Source organism: Protopterus annectens, chromosome 11.part0 (genome assembly GCF_019279795.1).
Source record: "Protopterus annectens isolate FY-2018-M chromosome 11.part0, PAN1.0, whole genome shotgun sequence".
Classification (NCBI taxonomy): Eukaryota; Metazoa; Chordata; order Ceratodontiformes; family Protopteridae; genus Protopterus; species Protopterus annectens.
In genome coordinates this window covers 23,872,472-23,894,776 of record NC_056745.1, presented here as the reverse complement: position 1 = coordinate 23,894,776, position 22,305 = coordinate 23,872,472, and the positions used below count along the sequence as shown (strand labels likewise).

The 22,305-nt window shown below is 39.9% G+C and overlaps 1 protein-coding gene across 1 annotated transcript in view; it reads left to right on the top strand.

The window, feature by feature from the left end:
• The first annotated feature begins 4,602 nt into the window (after window positions 1–4,602).
• LOC122815139 (gastrula zinc finger protein XlCGF57.1-like) overlaps window positions 4,603–22,305 on the top strand; it is a 123,896-nt gene continuing 106,193 nt past the window's right edge. Inside the window, exon 1 of the mRNA XM_044087393.1 lies at window positions 4,603–4,772. Within this exon, the coding sequence (XP_043943328.1) occupies window positions 4,761–4,772 (12 nt within the window). The 5' untranslated portion in view covers window positions 4,603–4,760. The remainder of the gene's footprint in view (window positions 4,773–22,305) is intronic.

The following is a 22,305-nucleotide window of genomic DNA, read 5'->3' as shown; positions in this document are numbered from 1 at the left end:
CATTGAAGAATGCTCAACACTTATGGACATGTTTAAAAAAAGAGGTTATCCTATTTCACTCCTACAAGAAATTTGTCAGGAAGTGAAAAACAAAAGAGAAGTGGGCTTTTACAAAGCAATACTATCAAGTAAACAGAGTTTAGAAACAAACAGTTGTACATTACAGGATGGGACATTAAATGAAAATAGACTTATTATTACATATTGTATAGACAGTTATGACTTTATAAATATTTTAAGGAAAAATTGGGACTTGATAAACATGGATACACATTTGCCAAGAGGCCCTATTGACTTCCCTAAAATAGTCTATAGAAAAGGAAAAAAACTTAAAGAATCTAGTGGAAACGCGGTACTCAAATTCTGCTACATTTAACCATGCAGATATGAATAAGTGTTTGTCATGCCCCTATTGTAAATATATGGAGCAGGGAACAAAATTTAGCATAAGAGGTTTTGAATACAATACTAAGTACAAATTTGATTGTAGCTCCAAGGGAGTGGTATACCTGGCTAAGTGTCATACCTGTCCTGCCTTCTATAGCAGAAAAACTGATAGAAGACTTAGGGACAGGGTTTATGAACATACATACACTATTATGTCTAACAAAGCAGAAAACGCATTGGCCAGGCACATTATGAAAGCACCCACCCATGGTTTTACTTTTAGGGCTATAGATTGTATTGCCTATGTATGACCCTAGAGGAGGGCCTCTTTCCTTGCTCTTAGAGTAATTAGAATTGAGTTGGCAATTACACACCTTTGCATGTTACCCTCCGGGCATTAACTAAATGTATTCAATTAAGTGCATATTACAACTTAAAAATTTGGTTAGGAGTTGACTATTATGCTGTGTTTAAAATGGTCTTTGCATATTATTGTCTTAGAGTGTATTTGACTTTCAGCTTCTTAAGTCAGGTTTTGCTGTTTTTTATTTACATGTTTTTATTTACATGTTTTTAAGGTTTATTATACTCAAACATAAAAATAAAAATATAAATACATACACTTTTAATTTTAACATTAACTGCATTAGTATTTCATAATAGATAATTATTGGTTTTAGATCTTTTTACACTATTTATCTATTATTTAAAAATATTGTTTTAAAACAATGCGTAGATGAGAGCTGTTTAAGCTATATTTTAGGTAATGAATGAAGGTGGTTGCCACTTTAAGAGCAGCTTATTCCTGTTGATTCAGGAACCAGACGACTTTTCACTTCCTTTTCACTTCCTATATAGTTTATGTCTTATGTTGTATACTTATCTGAAGAAGTTGGGCTATGTGGCCTGACGAAAAGCGCTTTATGTGATTTTTTTGTTTTTTGTAATAAACAGTATGTTATTTCATCGTGCTTGTAGGATTTATTTGGGCAGTTGGATACACTGTGGTGCTTCTTCGTTTGCTAGTACGGATGTTGCAGAAGAGGTTTAGATCCCTAGACTATTTCTGATACAATTTGACTTGATCATGTACAGCAGGTCAATCAGTATTGGCTTGGAGGATGTTGCAGACACAGGTCAAGTCTTACCAGTCTGTTGGATACTGAGTATAGTAACAGGGCTTTGATTTGTCCCATGTAAGACATATTATTTCATCCATTCATCTATCCTTAATATCCTCAATCCCTTTTGCACTTGGGGTCGGGATGTCATTTCAACAGTGACAATCATCTCGAGCCAAGGTTTACACTGCCGGGTGGCTAGCCCTGCCGTGGTAGTTCATCCATACTACTCATTCACCCGTACACACCTATGGCCAACTTAGACTGTCCAGTCCACGTACTGCATGTCTTTGGAATGTGGGAGGAAACCGGAGCACCCAGTGGGAGCCCACTTGACTGCAGGGAGGACATGCAGACTTCACACAGAAGGCACTGCAGCCGTGAATCGAACCGGGGAACCTTTTGCTGTGAGGCAACAATGCCAACCACTGCATCACCATAGCTGCCCAAATTGTTTAGCCATATTAAACATATTATTTAGTCATTGTATACTTTTACTGAGATATCTCTGTGGGCTTCCCAGTTGTTGCAAATGCCAAAGGGGGCATTATACTCAATGGCTGGGGCACAATGACATCTCTAGATCTAGACACAATCCCTTTTGTTTATAAGCTGCACAACATAGAATGACTTTCTTATGACAGTGGACCCATGTTGATCAAAAGATGGGTCACTGTCCACATAAGTTTCCAAATCCTAAACAACTGTGTCAGCTCTTTGGGGCATATTGTTGATGTGGTAGTTCCCCAGGGTTGATGACTTACCAAAGTGTACAATAATGCATTTTTTGGTATTTAGAGAACAGCTACAGTCATTCCCCTCCACAAAGGTGGCCTAGCAACAGACCCAGGGAATTGCAGACCTTCTGTGGACTAGACTCCCCCTCTCCAAGTCAAGCAGAGTAACTCATTAACCCTTTTAAGTGCAACCTGGATAACTGGATGGGGAACAGAAAATACACCCCTGGGATTACATCTGTCTCCCTGCTGGATAGGGGCATTGGGTGCTGACTTGTCAGAACATGGGCTAAATTCTTGGCTAGGCTTGTAAGGGCTTCAGGGCCAATGGCCTAGTTACTTCCTATGATCCTACGAAAATAGGTCTTGTATACCACTGTTCTCTGAACAGCATGTGATAATCCTTGACCATGAGAAGAACATTTGGAACACTGGAAATATTGCACAAAATAGTGAAGAACCAAAAGGTTTTATCACAGAAACTCCAAATGATAACAGAGTACAATGCAGTGGAAGCCATTTTGTGAAACAGCAATTGCTGTGCAACATACATTCCAAAGAGTGTTTTATTTGTGAAACCATGTTTAAAGGGGATAGCTAAAAAAATTCTGAGTGACCCTGTTGAAGCCCCTCCTACAATGCAGCTCACAGATAAGATAGATATAAAGAACCTGAAGAGATGAAAGCTTGTCTGTATGCAGTCAGACAGTGTAATTAATAAAAAAAGTTTATTACAAGGACTGTATATAATCAATGATAGAAACGTATACTTCCACTCACTTTTTGTTCTACTTATAACCTCTATAATTGTTATCCTGTTTTTTTTTTTTGTTGTATCCATGCTAATATACAAAACAGTAGTGGACAGTTATGAACTAAAATTTACCTTAAATGTTTGGTAAATTAGCTACATCAGAAAAAAACACTTGATTAACACCACAATTAAATAAGGAAGCTGCTGTGATATGTTGTAAAATCATTTATTTCTAATGAATTAGCTTTTTTCTATGTGGCCCACTGTCTGAAAGGAAAGTAAAAAAGACAAGCAGAACATGCAAAGTGAGTCTCGATTATTACTTCACAGAGTAGCAGGACTGACAACATAAACAGTACGGACGGGTTATAAGTTAGACCAGAACAGCACACTGAGGATGTGGATGGAAGGCCTGGAAGGAAGTGACAGTACAGTTCAATGATGGGACACAGAACTCTAGAGATTAAGGTAAAGGTGAAGTCAGTAGTCTGAATAAAAAGTACAGAATAGCTGTAATGTAACATACTGTAGCGGCAACTGTTTAAAGGCATAACTGATATAGATAACTTAAAATTAAAAGGTATACAAAGCCCTAGAAAAGAGTTTACTAAACAATATTTAAAAGTACATTTCAACATAAAATGTGTTTAGAAAAAATATATATGTTGTTGAAAGAACATTAATTAGGAGTGCTTGTTTAGAAAGTATAATAATTGTGTAAAATTCTGTGTTTTTCATTCATAGGTAACATATTTTACATCTACATTATTTACTATTAAGTAAATCTGTTTCAGTACACAGTATTAGTTTAATTTAGACTGTGTGGGACTTTTGTGACAGCACAACCTTTTTGTTAGGAAATAACACTAATGTCACAAAAACAGTCTTTAATCTGTATGGAGAACGCAGCATGCACTGCAGTCTAACTCAATGTTTCTCAAATACTAAAACCAGTTTCCATGGGGAATCCCAAACATGTTTCAGGGGAGGTGAAAGCAGCTCTACAAAAGTTATACATTTAAAATGTTGCCTTTATTACTGATTCTGTGATGAAATCAAGCCTGATAGAAAAGCCTATAGTGAGTGTATGTAGTTGATTGTATGAGAGATACAAAAAAATGGCCTAGGTCAAATATATTTTATTTCACATTTATTTCATTTGTAAACAAGGCTGTTATGTTTGTTTCTGTAAATTTAAATTTACCACTAACTATTGAAAATAAATGTTGTTTTAGTTTTGAAGTACACAAGCACTGACTTTTTGTAGCGAGTGGTGAAGGCTAAGGTCCATACTGTGGTGAGGAGATACTATATGACAAAGTCTGATAAGAGAGCCACAGCAAAAGTTTTGCCTTAATGCAAAACACTTTCAGCAATAATTGATAATGTCTTTAACATGCAAGATAGTCTGCAACTAATAGACTGATCTAGCCTTCTTACATTACACAGATCTGCACTGCATTCATCAAAAAGTAATTAGTGTAAATGCTGAGCAATCAAAGGAGAATTGTGGTTTACTGTTGAATGTCTCATTAATATTAATTACCTGTTTTCCATTGTGGCATGGGGACACATTTCATTGACGCACAGGAAGTGAGTGCTAGTTTAGCTACTAATCTTACATATTGCTGGCAGTAAGAAGATGACAAAATAAATTATTTTTCCAACTGTAATTCTCTACTGTGTTGACACAGCTGGTATCTGCAAGCAACATCTGCTCTTTTTCTGATAGATTCTGTACTACAGAAACCTGAAACAAAAATGAAGTTGGAGGTAAGTTTAATGCTGGGCAAATACTGTGTACAAAGGCACTGGCTGGCTGAGTGCTGAATATAATTTATTCTTGCCATTAAATCTAAAAAAGGACAGATTTTTTTTTTTAATTTTTTTTTCAGGGAACAGATTATGGTTTTGGAAATGGAAGTAAGACAATTAAAACGTTTTTTTTTTCTGGGATTTGATATCTTTTCAGACTCCAGAGAGAGACAGTTATTTATAAGCAGCAGCACACATTGTATTGTTAGAGGCAGAAAAAAGATCTAGTACTGCAATAGGAAATGCTGAACATTCAGGAAACAGAGCAATTTGCTTTTCTATGTATTTCTTCCAGGAGAGATCCCATATTTGAGAATATGTTCTCTTTGCATGCATGCATGTAGAAAAGGAATGTCACAGTCTGATATACAAAAAATGTTAAGTGAATGTGATTGATTGCATACACAAGTATGTGTGCCCTTCCAAATGCTTGGAAGAAAAATCTATAAGCAGATAAGGATCACATTTCATGTTGTTTCAGTGTGTCTGAAAGTCTGTTTTCTCGTAGATGTATATAAGTGCATAATTAACAAATAAACCTAAAGCCCCATACTATCAAATCATATTTCCCTTCTTTATGGGAGGCCTTTTTAAACTTCAAAAAGATTCAGCCACAAAACCTGTAAGTCACATTTCAAAATGTTTGCAGCCACTGTGATTAAATACTAACCCTTCTTGTTACTTTTAGGATTTCCATGATCTCTTCTGTGCTGCCAGTCTCTCACATCTTCATACACTCCCTACGTCTTGCTGGTGGTGCCTCATTCCCAGAAAGAGACAAATGTGTAATTACAATGTCAAGGCTTTAATCATCAGTACAAAATGTTAAAACCAAGGACACATTTAAATACAAATTATAAAATACCACATGATAAACACACAGCCAATAAAAACTGAGAGTTAATTATCCAGCCAAGAAATCATTTTAAACACATTTGTTTTAATTTCAAAATAGGTTTTAAAGGTTCCAGGTTCTACTCTGGTGATGATTGGTAGTGGACTGACTAGGGCAACATGCCATCTTATTACTATTCTGCTACCCTGGTGGTCATTGGCAATGGACTGACTAGGGCAACATGCCATCTTATTACTGTTCTGCTACCCTGGTGGTCATTGGCAGTGGACTGACTAGGGCAACATGCCATCTTATTACTGTTCTGCTACCCAGATGGTCATTGGCAGTGGACTGACTAGGGAAACATGCCATCTTATTACTGTTCTGCTACCCTGGTGGTCATTGGCCGGGGACTGACTAGGGCAACATGCCATCTTATTACTGTTCTGCTACCCTGGTGGTCAATGGCAGTGGACTGACTAGGACAACATGCCATCTTATTACTGTTCTGCTACCCTGGTGGTCATTGGCAGTGGACTGACTAGGGCAACATGCCATCTTATAGGTTCATATGTTCATAGGTTCATACTAGGCTATCTGCCCAGGGGCATTTACAAGCCTAGCCCAGAGTTTTGCGGCTTTCGCCACCCCTTTAGTTTGAAGAAAACTATGCCCATTATTTTGCTGTGCCTCTGTCAAGCAGTGACACTGAGGTAATCCCTGGGGTATATCTGCGATCTCCCATCCATTGGTCAAGATTTCTCTTGAACAAGGCCAGCGAGGTGCTCTGCCTCACATGTACCGGGATTTTGTTCCACAGCATAGGGAGTCTCTGGGTGATGAATCTGTCCCTCCAGCATGTCCTATTAATAACCGTGTCAAGGTTTAAGTCTCCCGCCCTTGTAGTTCTGAGGGTTCTAGATTTTTTGAGGTCAAGCATGTTCATCAAATCTGGGGTTGACATGGCCTTGTATGTCAGGCACAGGTCACCTCTGAGCAGCGGTGGCGACTGAATAGAGCTGGAGTTCTTTCAGTCGGGCAGCATAAGACATATTTTTGAGACCCTTTATCCTTTTGGTGAGGAACTTTTGGGGCCTTTCCAGCTGCTGCAGGTGTCGGGTCAGATACATTCAGAATGGGGCATTGTACTCAATCATTGGTCTGATGAGTGATGAGTACAGGGGGATGATGACCTCCCTTGATCTAGATGTGAATCCCTTCATGATCAGGTGGGCAATGTAGAAGGTCTTCCTAACTACTTTAGCAACGTGAGTGTCAAGCGAAGGTTACTGTCCACCTGGGTCCCCAGATCCCTGATAACTTCTTCTGTGCTCAGTGGATTGCCACCTATATGGTAGCTAGGGGTAACCTTGTTTTTCCCGAAGGGTATGACTATGCTTTCTTGGCGTTTAACTTTAGGCCATGGCTCTGGCACCAGTTATCCGTTTCTGTGAGGCCCTTCTGAAGGATATCTGTGTCAGATGTGTTTTCGACTATGGCCCAGTTTGCAGTCATCTGCAAACTTTGTCAGCCATAACCCTCCTGTGTTTGCTTGTACTTCAGAAAAGTAGATGCCGAACAAGAGTGGGCCCAGGACTGAGCCCTGTGGGACACCACTTGTGACAGGCTTTGAGTCTGACATGGCGCCAGCAACTCTGACCCTGTGGGTTCTGTCACTTAGCCAGTTTGCAACCCATCTTGTGATGTATGGGTTTACATTTAAGCTGATGAGTTTTTCAATGATACCTGAGTGGGGTATTGTGTCGAAAGCCTTTGCCAGGTCGAGGTAGGCTGTATGGACTGCCTTTCCTTCATCAATGGCCTTGGTGACTGTTTCAAAAAAGTCAACCAAGTTTAAAAGGCATTATCTGCCTTTGACAAAGCCAAACTGGGTTGGATCCAAAGTCTGCAAGTTCCCTATGTCTTTATTTATAAGTTCCATTATGATCCTCTCCATGGCTTTGCAGATCAGGCTTGTCAAGCTGATGGGACGGTAATTTCCAGGGTCGGTGGAGGCACCGCCTTTGTGAAGTGGGACCACAGTTGCCGTGCGCCACTCCTTGGGTACGTATCCTGAGGTGAGGCTAAGATTAAACAGCTGTCCTAACTGCGGGTTTAATTCCTCATTGAGTTCGTGGAGCACACAGCCGGGGGCACCATCCGGTCCCATGGATGCTGTGTTTTTCGCCTTGGAGAGAACAGTTCTCACCTGGGCGTTAGAGATGTTTGGGGGGCTACAATCCTCTGGTATAGAAATCTCTCCTTTTGGGGGGGGGGGAAGTTTGCACTGAACCTGTGAGCCAGTATGTTGGCAATGTCTGTAGGTTCAGTAATTATCACATCATTTTGAACTAATTCTGAGCATATCTGGGAGTTTCCTCCCAGGTTTCTAACATAGCTAAAGAAGGCCTTATGATTGTCTTTTGAGTCTTTCGCGATTTTTCTCTCAAAATTTGCCTTGGATGATTTTATGAGAGCTCTTAGTTTTTTACTTAGAATGATCAAAGGTGTCTTACCTTTTAAGAATTTTGCTCTATCTTGTAGTAGCTTCCTCCTTTTGTTGTAGAGCTTGTTTATGGCTGGGTCCACCAGACTGGACGCTTGCCTTTGGTACAAAGAGTCTTTGTTTTGTTTGGGATTGCCTGATCCATGCAGTCCTGTAGGTGCTGGTAGAAGGCATTTGTAAGTGATTCAGCGGCTTGAGTAATGTTTACCCGGCACGGGGGCCTTAAAGGAGACCACACTAGTCTTTAGAAGTGTGAAGTCGGCTTTTGAGAAGTTCTTTACTGTGGTCTTTTTTATCTCAGGTGGGGGCGGGATGAGGACCTCCAGTGAGATTAGTTTATGATCTGATCTCACCAGTGAGGGGTATACTTCCAGTGTTGAACATTGTGATCCCATGTTCGTGATGATGAGATCAAGTATGTTTTCACCTCTTGTGGGGATGGTGACTAGTTGTTCCATGGCATTTGAGTTTATGAACTCCAGGAACCTTTGGGCTAGAGTGTTTGGGCTTGAGTAGTGATCCCAGTCTATATTAGGGTAGTTTAAGTCACCTAGTATGATGGTGTTTGGAGATACATTTATCCCTATCCCCTCCAGTGTTTTCAGGAAAGCTATGTGAGGTTCCTGAGTTTGAGAGGGTGGCCTGTAACATGCTACAAATTGTAGAGCAGTCTTGCCTATGGTTAATTGCACCTGGATGGTCTCCGATGCATCGTGCGTTGCCACCAACCTTGAGGTGTGGGTGTCCTTGATGAATATGGACACCCCCCTCCTTTCTTGGTGTTGTCCGGATTTTGGGGCCGGAACGCATGCTATGAGGTAAAACCTGATAGTGCTGGGGTGCTCTTAGGAGCCTTGAACCAGGTTTCAGTCACAGCACAGACATCGATGTTCTCCATACTGAGAAGGGCCTCGAGTGCATGCATCTTGAGGTTGAGACTTCTGGCATTGAGCAGCATTACCCTTAGTTTTTTTCCTTTTTTGTGTTCTAGGGTGGTAGGTTTAGAATTTGAGCCTTGCCTAAAAAAGGCACTATGGGGGTGGCAAGAGCCTTTGCCAATATCCGGAAGCCCAGGGGTGACAGGTGCAAGCCGTCCCTTGTGAAGCAGCGTGGCTTGTCCAGCATGTCATCCCAGGCAGACAGACATTGGATCCCCTTTGAATGACACCAGAGTTTAAGCCAATTATTAAAGCTGATCATCTTATCTCTGTATTGTGGCATCATTCTTGGTTCATAGGTTCATAGGTTCATACTAGGCTATCTGCCCGAGGGCATTTACAAGCCTAGCCCATAGTTTTGTGGCTTACGCCACCCCTTTAGTATGGGGAACTATACCCATTATTTTGCTGTGCCTCTGTTGAGCAGTGACACTGAGGTAATCCCTGGGGTATATCTGCGATCTCCCATGGTGAAGGTAGGATACTGCTCAAGGTCAGGGTCATACCTGCCTGGGCTACATAATCAGAGAGCTCCTCAATGTCTCTTTTATGTAGTCCAAGGAGGTACGTCTCAGGTTGTTTACATCAGCGTGGACAATGACTGAGTCGTACTTGTACCTGCTGTTGAGAGACCTGAGTGCTTGCGTTATGTGGCGGATTCTAGCACCCGACAGGCAGCTTACTGTGACCTTCTCCTTACTCAATCTGGTGAGCGGGACGTCAGTGTGTCTGACTATGGAGTCACCAATGACGAGTGTGACTGGCATTGTGTTTGGCCTTAAGGGCTGTGACTGTTTGGCACACTGACTGTGTGGTCTATGTGTTGCATGTGTTGTGTTACTGTTCTGCTACCCTGGTGGTCATTGGCAGTGGACTGACTAGGGCAACATGGCATCTTATTACTGTTCTGTTACCCTGGTGGTCATTGGCAGTGGACTGACTAGGGCAACATGCCATCTTATTACTGTTCTGTTACCCTGGTGGTCATTGGCAGTGGACTGACTAGGGCAACATGCCATCTTATTACTGTTCTGCTACCCTGGTGGTCATTGGCAGTGGACTGACTAGGGCAACATACCATCTTATTACTGTTCTGCTACCCTGGTGGTCATTGGCAGTGGACTGACTAGGCCAACATGATCTCATCTGTCCCCTTCTACACTGCCCATTATAACCATAACATGTAGTTCCCAGCAGTGACTATGTATGTACACACCGGAACATCCAGCGTACATGCATGTATCACATCTGCAAAATATAAGGATTTCTGTTCAGATTTACAAGTCTGTCAGTAATGCCTGCATGGAAAATAGTACCAAAGGCCTCGAGCAACTTAGACAAAAGATTAAATGTAGGCAGGTACAGTGCAGATTCGTGCCCTAGATTATTAATGTGGTGTAACTAGTTTTAAATGCAAAAGAGAGAAGCTACTCTGAGGATATTGGGTACACCTATGGTTATCAGTGAAAAGACAATATTATGGGTCTGTGGAATACAGAGGAGTAACCAGTGTCATTGCTCATGGGAGAATAAATTCATTTATTTAGTTAAAGGCATGTACCTTAACAAAATTATATTTCACACCACTGCTAAGAACCAATGAAAGAGCATCGAGAAGAATTCCTGAAGCCAAATTAAACATATGGAGTGGAAGACTCCAGCAATCCTGAGTTTAACAATGCAACAAGAACAGGGTAGGTGGATGGGGAATTTTGCTTTTCTGACAGAGTAGTATGTTATGCAGTAAAGACAATTTAAGCCAGCTTTCTGAAGTTAATCTTGGGAGTATTTTATTATCTTGTTAAGTAAAAATAGTAACCGCCAACTCCTCCCACAGTTTACAGTTAATCAACATTCTCTAGTCTATATGCCTTGCTAGATCAGACACAGTGTTTGTTCTCTTGTTTAAACCACGTTTTTTATATTCAATGTCAAAGAACTCTACACAAATGACTACATTTCAGTAAAACACCACACTATATTCTAAGAGGAAAGCAGAATGACCAGTATTAGCATCTTAAAGACCTACCTGACCACATGTGGTAACATGAATGGATCCTGTAGAACAGGGGTAATATGGCTAGAACAAGAAACAACAGACACAATCCTGGCCACGGAGTTTTGTACCAATTGCAGCTGGACCAGGACACGACAAATAAACACTAGTTAAAGCATGCCTCAGTAATCTGGTTGGAATGCTGACTTATGTGTTTTATCCCGATGATATTATTTTAGTGAAAGTAAGGTGGTCCTGGCAACACCCAGCATCTTATCCCTAAGTGCCAGTGAAAAAGCACACCCAGGTCATGCACATCTAAGGCAAATTCCATTCTGTTCTCCATATACAAAATAATTTGAGAAAGGCAGCTGTGACAGATTGACTTTGATGGCTAATAACCATCTTGTAAAGGATGGCCTCATTGCCATATTCCAAGGGTGGTGAAATCTTAACACATGACTTCTGACTCCTGAAAAACAAAAAAAAGGCATAGCTCAATTCAAATAACATAACATCGCACAAATATTTCTACCATGAATGACTCTTTTCTGTGGCATCATATACAGCGTGAGTAGTAACTGAGCCAAGATGAAGCCGTCTGGTATCCTACCAACTGGCATATGTTTCTGTGAATATTTTATGGCACACATGTCAATAAATACAGTATAGTTTCCTTTGGTAAATCTTGTGTCATTACTGATTACACTATAGATAAAATTATGCTTAAATGTGACACAGTCATTGAGGACTTGGGTACCTACATTGATAACACGTTCTCCATTGACCATAATGCCTCTGTGGTGGCTTGAAAATACTTGTGTCTTTGCACAACTTATCCTTCGTAGTATCTGCACGTATCTCTAGTAAAAATTTGTGATCACTTATGACTCCACCTAGACTGGTTTTAAAGATTTCTAGGGAAGTAATCTGATTACTGCTATATTTTGCTATAGATTGCTCAGATACAGCTCCACGTGGTCCTGTTGAGTCTTCCTGGCTACAGAGAACTGAAAAAAAGCGACTGCTTTCCTGATTAAGTATCCTGCTGTTTTTTTATATTTGTTTTACCTTCTACTGCTTACCTAGAGCAAGCTTTAACTGTTTTCATAGTTATTTACTGCATTTTTTATTATCTGCACTTAAAAGTACATTTTAGTCGAAGAACCAAACCAAGCTGCTCAAACACAACGTAAAAATAAAAAAGAGAAGTGTTGGTACCACAATCGCACAAAGGTGAAGTTTCCTCCAATAATATCCACAGGTTATAGTAAACGAACAGTACTTTTATTTAAAACAAATAACGTAAAACACTGCAAGTGTTTTTCGTTCAGCACAGTGTCCGAACTTCCTCAGACAAACACTGGCGCTACCAACAGCCTGTGTTTCAATAATGAATCAGTTGTTACGTCGTTAATTCATTAGATCAATTAAATCAGTTAAATAACTCTGTTTGACCTAATTAAACAAACAGGCAGCATATCTTATGTTACAAAACAACCAGTGTTAAAAAATATGTATGTATATATATTACTTATTTTTTACACTTGAAATGTAAACTTGTAATAAAAACAGTAATAATGTCTTTAATATGACTTGATTCACGTGAAATTGTAAATACAGTCCAAGTCTTCCCTAAATAGGGACCTGGAAACTTGTTCTACAAATCAAGAAACAGTAATTTTCTCTTTTGATAAAAATATTCACTGCAACCAAAACCACAACTTCATTTTCTATACTAAATCCATGTCCTTTTATCTAAAAGTTCAAAATACACTAAAACTTAATCATAATATGAAAGTTATGTAAAAATGTGTGTTAAAAATATATATATTAAAATATATATATATATATATATATATATATATATATATATATATATATATATATATATATATGTATATATATATATATATATATATATGTATATATACACACATATGTATATGTGTATGCACATATACACAATACATACGTAAAACAAATATACTGTATTACAACCCATGGTTTCAAAATACTACACCTCACCCTATAATATTTTTATTAATATTTTTATTAGTATTGTGTAGTATTCTTACATTTAAAAGTCTATTGTTCATGTTTCCAACTGGTTATTCAAGTAGTTTTATTAAGAAAAAATAGTATAATGGGGCTAACAATTAAAAAAGTTGGGAAAGGCTCTTGCTGCTGGACCTCGAATGCACTCACCGTAATAGACTTCTAAGTTTCAATATACAGGTAATCGAGCATACTTCATTAAGCCCTGGTTCTCTACAGGCCATTAAACAGAGTTGCCAACTTAACTCCTTCTTTTCCAATTCTAGTCTCAATAGATTTTCATTTGTCAAGTTAAGGGCATTTACTGAGACTTGGTCGATAGCCATAAATGTGAATGAGTGACCTGTGTGTGATCTACAATGTCTCGCAAGGGCGTTCTCCTCTTTATTTTTAGTAATGGCATAAATATGCTCATATACCCTATCCTTCAACCGCCTGTCCGTCTTCCCTATATAGAAAGACGGACATTGTTCACACTGGGCTAGATATACTATTCTTTTACTGTTGCAATTGAAAATATTTCTAAGAGGATAAGTTTCCTTCCTTATGGTAAAACTGTCAGCTGTCTCTATGTAGGCACAATACCTACATGAACCACATTTTTTGGTCCCTCCCTTCTCTTTATCTACTCTCAATCTCCTTTCTAATAACTCCTTCATGTTAGTACCTCTCCTGTATATAATGGTGGGACCATAATTGAGAGTTTGTGTTAACTCTTTGTCCAGTGATAAACAGAACCAGTACTTCCTGACTACCTTACAAATTTCCTGTGCTTCTGGGCAATAAGTGAATATAAATGCTGCAGTAAAATTCTTTTTGTTCTTCGTTATTGCAGCAAGTGGTATTTCTAAATCATTGCTAGTGCCCACATTTCTAACTTGAAGCCCAAAATGTTCCACTTGGTTAGTAGGGTCAGTTACAGCTTGTACTTTTAAGATGGCTTCGTAAAACCCTTTTCTCCTTTTCAAAATGACTTCTTTAAAAATTCCTTCTAGAAATGAACTGGGATAACCCCTATGAGAAAACATTAAATGTAAATTATCACACTCTTTTTCGAAGTCTTCATCTAATGTAATCATCTTAGCTGCCCTCACAACCTGACCCTTCACTACAGATTTCTTTTGATGACGAGGATGTGAGCTGGAAAAATGGAGATAGGTGTTGGAAAAAGTACTTTTTCTGTAAATTTTCGATGTGTATCCCTCTAAGTTCTTACTAAGCTCTACATCGAGAAAGTATATAGTAGTTTTTTGAAAGTTCATAGTGAACTTTAGAAAATCTGTGGTGGAATTTAAATACTCTACTAATGCTTCTGCTTCTTCTTCTTGTCCCTTAAATAAGATGAAAATATCGTCCAAATATCTTTTATACATAAAGATGTTAGTGTACCAAGGACTATTTAAAACATGGGTAGTCTCCCAGTGGGCCATCACCAAGTTCGCAAAACTTGCGCCCACTGGTGACCCCATTGCTACCCCTATTTTTTGCAAGAAAAGTTTATCTTCAAAAGAAACAAAATTATTTTTTAAATGCCCTTAACTTGACAAATGAAAATCTATTGAGACTAGAATTGGAAAAGAAGGAGTTAAATTGGCAACTCCGTTTAATGGCCTGTAGAGAACCAGGGCTTAACGAAGTATGCTCGATTACCTATATATTGAAACTTAGAAGTCTATTAAGGTGAGTGCATTCGAGGTCCAGCAGCAAGAGCCTTTCCAAACTTTTTTAATTGTTAGCCCCATTATACTATTTTTTCTTAATAAAACTACTTGAATAACCAGTTGGAAACATGAACAATAGACTTTTAAATGTAAGAATACTACACAATATTAATAAAAATATTAATAAAAATATTATTAGGTGAGGTGTAGTATTTTGAAACCATGGGTTGTAATACAGTATATTTGTTTTACGTATGCATTGTGTATATGTGTGTACACACATCTTGTATGTGGATACATATATACATATGTGTATATATATATTTTTTAACACACATTTTTAGATAACTTTCATATTATGATTAAGTTTTAGTGTATTTTGAACTTTTAGATAAAAGGACATGGATTTAGTATAGAAAATGAAGTTGTGGTTTTGGTTGCAGTGAATATTTTTATCAAAAGAGAAAATGACTGTTTCTTGATTTGTAGAACAAGTTTCCAGGTCCCTATTTAGGGAAGACTTGGACTGTATTTACAATTTCACGTGAATCAAGTCATATTAAAGACATTATTACTGTTTTTATTACAAGTTTACATTTCAAGTGTAAAAAATAAGTAATATATATACATATATATTTTTTAACACTGACTGGTTGTTTTGTAACATAAGATATGCTGCCTGTTTGTTTAATTAGGTCAAACAGAGTTATTTAACTGATTTAATTGATCTAATGAATTAACGACGTAACAACTGATTCATTATTTAAACACAGGCTGTTAGTAGCGCCAGTGTTTGTCTGAGGAAGTTTGGACACTGTGCTGAACGAAAAACACTTGCAGTGTTTTACGTTATTTGTTTTAAATAAAAGTACTGTTCGTTTACTATAACCTGTGGATATTATTGGAGGAAACTTCACCTTTGTGCGATTGTGGTACCAACACTTCTCTTTTTTATTTTTACATTTTAGTCGAAATTAGTCTAATTCAAGTCGAAAAGTGTTTGTTTGCTGTTTAATTTAATTGTTTGGCTGCCCACTAAAGTGTGCTAGCCTGTACTACTGACTTATTGCCTTTTCTGCATTTCTGTGTTTTTCTATTTAAAAACAAAAAAAACAAAAAAATATTCCTTGTTTTCCCGCCTCTCCTAAACTAGTTAGACCAGTTTACAGGCCTTGCTGTATCCTGGGCTGTGTTGTAGTTCCTGTGTTGTCCATTGCCTTACTTGGATAGAAGGAAGTTTCTTAGCTCACCAGTGGGAGTGGGGAGCCTTGAATAGCCTACCTGTCCTTGAGGGAAGTGACCTCAGCACAAGAAGCTGTAGTAATTGGTCATTTTGGACCATTTCTAACTCTTTTGAAGTTCCCTGGTTAAAATCTGCCTCTGGCATTTTTTTGAAGCCATATTGCTCAGACACAGCTCCACGTGGTCCTGTTGAGTCTTCCTGGCTACAGAGAACTGAATAAAAGCGACTGCTTTCCTGATTAAGTATCCTGCTGCTTTTTATATTTGTTTTACCTTCTACTGCTTACCTAGAGCAAGCTTTAACTGTTTTCATAGTTATTTACTGCATTTTTATTATCTGCACTTAAAAGTACATTTTAGTCGAAATTAGTCTAATTCAAGTCGAAAAGTGTTTGTTTGCTGTTTAATTTAATTGTTTGGCTGCCCACTAAAGTGTGCTAGCCTGTACTACTGACTTATTGCCTTTTCTGCATTTAGCGTGGAGTTGCCACTAGAGCACCATCGGGCAGCCGGTTAAACAAGGTTAAACTATTTCTGGCTCCGTAAAGTCTGCTCTTCATTTTTTCCCTTAGAACTGCTCTACTTGTAATCTAAACAGTCTATTCTCTATCTGTAAAGCTCAGCACTTGTTCCTAAAGCATTTTTAGTCAGGTAAAGCACTTCTATATTGTACAAAGTACTTCACTAGCTTAAAACCCCTTGAGTACCCACTTCCCTATAGGTCCTTTCTGACTCAGTTACACAGCAAACTTTTTCATTTCTTCTAGCATGTCAAAGGGTCAGTTGCTAGCGTCCTCTACTGCTCAGCTGGTGAATCTGGGAATATTGAGGCAATGTTACAATTGCCTCATGTACACAGACAACCCTCTCCTCCTCCCACAAAACACAAATACATGAGAGATGCAACTATATAGCCAAACTGGAGGCTGAGCTCTCTCAACTCAGGACTGGCAAAACCAGACAGGAGGAGAAGGTAACCACACACACCATAAACCCAGTCTCACATAGAACTATCACAACTACAAATCAAACACATAAACACACAAAGACATACTCGGAGGCACTGATCAAAACTCTACCAAAACAGCAGAGGCCTCCAAAGCAGACACCCAAACAACTGCCACCTCATGACATAACACAAGCAACACATAGATCACAAAGTCAGTGTGCAAATCAGTCACAGCCCTTAAGGCCAAACACAATGCCAGACACACTTGTCATAGGTGACTCCATAGTCAGACACACTGACATCCCACTCACCAGACTGAACAAGGAGAGGGTCACAGTAAGCTGCCTGTCGGGCTAGAATCCGCCACATAACACAAGCACTCAGGTCACTCCACAGCAAGTACAAGTATGACTCAGTCATTCTCCATGCCGGTGTGAATGACCTGAGACGACTCCCTGGACTACATGAAAAGAGACATAAAGGAGCTCTCAGATTATGTAGCCCAGGCTGGTATGATCCTGACCCTGAGCAGTATCCTACCTTCACCAAGAATGATGCCACAATACAGAGACAAAATGATCAGTTTTAATAATTGGCTTAATTTCTGGTGTCATTCTAAGGGGATCCAATGTCTGTCTGCCTGGAATTACATGCTTGACAAGCCACGCTGCCAAGGGACGGCTTGCACCTGTCACCCTGGGTTTCCGGATATTGGCAAAGGCTCTTGCCACCCCATAGTGCCTTTTTAGACAAGGCTCAAATTCTAAACCCACCGCCCTAGAAAACAATAATGGAAAAAACTAAGGGTGATGCTGCTCAATGCCAGAAGTCTAAATCTCAAGATGCAGCCCTCGAAGCCCTCCTCAGTATGGAGAACATCGATGTCTGTGCTGTGACTGAAACCTGGTTCAAGGCTCCTGAGAGCACCCGGCACTATCAGGTTTTACCTCATATCATGCGTTCCGCCCCAAAACCCGGACCGTACCACAAAAGGAGGGTGTATCCATATTCATCAAGGATACCCACACCTCCAGGCTGGTGGCAACTCACGAAGCATCAGAGACCATTCAGGTGCAATTAACCATAGGCAAAACTGCTCTACAGTTTGTAGCATGTTACAGGCCACCCTCTCAAACTCAGGAACCCCACACAGCCTTCCTGAAGACACTGGAGAGTATAAATGTCTCTCCAAACACCATCATATTGGGTGACTTCAACTACCCAAACATAGACTGGGAACATTACTCAAGCCCCAATACCCTAGCCCAAAGGTTCCTGGAGTTCATAAATTCAAATGCTATGGAACAACTTGTCACCATTCCCACAAGAGGTGAAAATATACTAGACTTGATCATCAGAAACATGGGGACAAAATGCTCCACACCGGAAGTATATCCCTCATTGGTGAGATCAGACCATAAACTAATCTCACTGGAGATCCACATCCCGCCCCCACCCCCAACAAAAAAAGACCACAGTGAAGAACTTCTCAAAAGCCAACTTCACACTTCTTAAGACTGGTGTGGTATCCTTCAAGGCCCCTGAGCCATTGGAAACCACAACCCACGCTGCTGAATCCCTTACAAATGCTTTCTACGAGCACCTCCAGGATTGCATGGATCAATCAATCCCAAATAAAATCAAGACCCTTTCCACCAAAGGCAAGCCTGATCTGGTGGACCCCAGCCATAAACAAACTTTACAACAAGAGGAGAAAGCTACTACAAGATAGAGCAAAATCCCTAAAAGGGAAGACATCTCTGATCAATACTAGTAAAAACTACGATCACTCATAAAATCATCCAAGGCCAACTTTGAGAGAAAAATCGCCAAGGACTCAAAAGACAATCATAAGGCCTTCTTTAGCTATGTTAGAAATCTGGGTGGAAACTCCCAGATATGCTCAGAATTAGTCCAAAATGATACAAAAATCACTGAACCCACAGACATTGCAAACATATTGGCAGACAGGTTCAGTGAAAATTTCTCCCCCCCCCCCAAAAGGAGAAATATCTATCCCAGCAGAGTGTAGCCTCCCAATCATCTCAAATGCCCAGGTGAGAGCTGCTCTCTCTAAAGCTAAAACACAGCATCAATGGGACCAGATGGTGTCCCCGGCTGTGTGCTACACAAACTCAATGAGGAACTAAACCCACGCATAAGGCTGCTGTTTAATCTTAGCCTTACCACAGGATACGTGCCCAAAGAGTGGCGACGGCAACTGTGGTCCCACTCCACAAAGGCGGTGCTTCTACGGACCCTGGTAATTACCGCCCATAAGCTTAACAAGCCTGGTCTGCAAAGCTATGGAGAGGATCATAATGGAACTCATAAATAAAGACATAGGGGACCTACAGACATTGGATCCTACCCAATTCGGCTTTGTCAAGGGCAGATCATGCCTCTTGAACTTGGTCGACTTTTGAAACAGTCACCAAGGCCATTGATGAGGGTAAGGCAGTTCACACAGCCTACCTTGACCTTGCAAAAGCTTTCGACACAATACCCCACTCGGGTATCATAGAAAAGCTCACCAGCTTAAATGTAAACCCATATGTCACAAGATGGGTTGCAAACTGGCTCAAGGACAGAACCCACAGGGTTAGAGTTGCTGGTGCCATGTCAGACTCCAAGCCGGTCACAAGTGGTGTCCCACAGGGCTCAGTCCTGGGCCCCTCTTGTTCGGCATCTACTTTTCAGATGTGCAGGCAAACATAGGAGGATTGTGGCTGACAAAGTTTGCAGATGACTGCAAACTGGGCGCCATAGTTGAAAATCCATCAGACACAGATATCCTTCAGAGAGGTCTCATAGAAATGGATAACTGGTGCCAGAGCCATGGCCTTAAGCTAAATGCCAAAAATGTATAGTCATACCCTTTGGTAAAAACAAGGTAACCCCAAGTTACCACATAGGTGGCAATCCATTAAGCACAGAAGAGGTTATCAGGGACCTGGGGACCCAAGTTGACAGTAACCTTTCTTTTGACACTCACATTGCCAAAGTGGTTAGGAGGACCTTCTACATTGCCCACCTGATTATGAAGGGATTCACATCCAGATCAAGGGAGGTCATTGTTCCCTGTACTCTTCACTTATCAGACCAATGATTGAGTACAATGCCCCATTCGAATGTATCTTACCCGACACCTGCAGCAATTGGAAAGACCCCAAAAGTTCCTCACCAAAAGGATAAAGGGGCTCAAAAATATGCCATATGCTGCCCGACTGAAGAAACTCCAGCTCTATTCAGTCGCATACCGTCTGCTCAGAGGTGACCTGTGCCTGACATACAAGGCCATGTCCAACCCAGAATTAATGGACATGCTCCACCTCAAAAAATCCAAATTCACCAGAGCCACAAGAGCAAGAGACTTAAACCTCAACACAGATATAAATAGGACGTGCTGGAGGGACAGATTCATCACCCAGAGACTCCCTATGCTGTGGAACAGAATCCCGGTCCATGTGAGACAGAGCACCTCGCTGGCTCTGTTCAAGAGGAATCTTGACCAGTAGATGGGAGATCGTAGGTTTACCCCGGGGATCATCTCTGTATCACTACTGGACAGAGGCATGGCAAACTAATGGGTATAGTATTCTTCAACCTAAGAGGTGGTGAAAGCCAGAGGCATGGCAAACTAATGGGTATAGTATTCTTCAACCTAAGAGGTGGTGAAAGCCACACAACTCTGGCTAGGGTTATAAATGCCCTAGGGCAGATAGCCTAGTATGAACCTATGAACCTATGAACCTATGATTGATAGATAATGGACAGCCTATTCCAGAAATAGGGGATACATTGGGTTAAGTATTTGTCAAGCTATCCAGCATTGTTGATGTGATGGTATAGGGTTAGGTCTCTAAAGTAGGCTTTTGCTTCACCTAGGGTTCGATTTAGATGAAGGAGTTCAAAAAGTGATGGTCACTGATAGCATTGAAGGCCAAGCTGAGATTACCACTTAAGATTCTGTATGAATACAGACACTGTTTTTAGCTTGTCAGAGCAGCAGAGACTACTGAGACTTGAGATCTTTCTGTTGAGGAAGTTTTAAGGTCTACAAACTGCTTAGCAAAGTACATAAAGTCTACTTAATGGAGGACATGTTGAGTCTCCCACCAGTGGTCCTGATGTGGCCAAGCTTTTCAGTGCTCTCCTTGACTGTAAGCTTAGGAAGAACCTAAGAGCTTGTAAACCACTTGCTGAATGTTTGCCATAAGGTACAGACAAATCATTTGGGTGTTGTGGAGTTTAAATCATAGTGGGACCAAAGGTGTTTGGCTGTGATACAGTAGTCCATAGTGTCGACTGCTGATGATGAATGAGGAAGACTGGGATCAGATGTAACTATTGATTCTTTACCATAAAAAGATCACTAGCTAGTTGCATGCAAATAGTCTAATTGGCACATCTGTATCTAAAACCACACAGGCAAGAATCCAGGAGGCCATGAAACGTAAGAAAGGAGCACAGCTGCTCATAATTCACCTTCTTAGCAATCTTACTTAAGAAAGGCAGTTTATTTATTTATTTATTGATTTATTTATTTATTGATTGATTGACATTTGTTAACTGGGTTGGTCCAACTGGGCTTGTGGCCCATTTTCAGTGGAGACCCGAGGAGAAAAGTTCCAAATTGCATACAGTTTACAATAATATACAGAAATTAGAGTATTCATGTCAAAAGAATTAATGAATAAACTTGTTAAAACAAGAAATCAAAGACACCAGAGTGCATGCACAAAGGTAATACACAAAAATGTTTTTATAAAAAAGAACAATACATTTACATATTTACATAAGAATTTTATCCAACAGCATAATTGACTGGATTTAGAAATTATCAGAATAGTACAGTACTAGATGGAAGGGGGTGGGCTGATATAGAGGTATATCAGGGGTATGGGGAGCTTAGGTTGGGTCATGACAAGGGCAAGTTTTGGAGTTAAGTAGAAGAAGTTTGAGTTTATTTTTAAAGTGTGATGGGTGGGTGATGAAACTTATGTGTAGGGGAAGTTTGTTCCAAGCATGGGCAACAGAGTATTTATATAGAAGTTTGCCTACAGTTTTCTTGGGTTGGTAGGTGTCAAGTAGATACTGATTTGAGGTGGGGAGGGTCCAAGTTGGAGAATAGATAGAGACAAAGGAAGAGAGAACTGGACATGATAGGGGTTTATAAAGAATGAGATGTAACATTTGAAATTGTGATAACAGTAGTTGTTGGGGGAGTTTAAGCCATTGGAGAGAGTTTAGGGCAAGGCAGTGATGTACATTGTATGGAGAGTTAGTGATAAATCTAGCTGTCT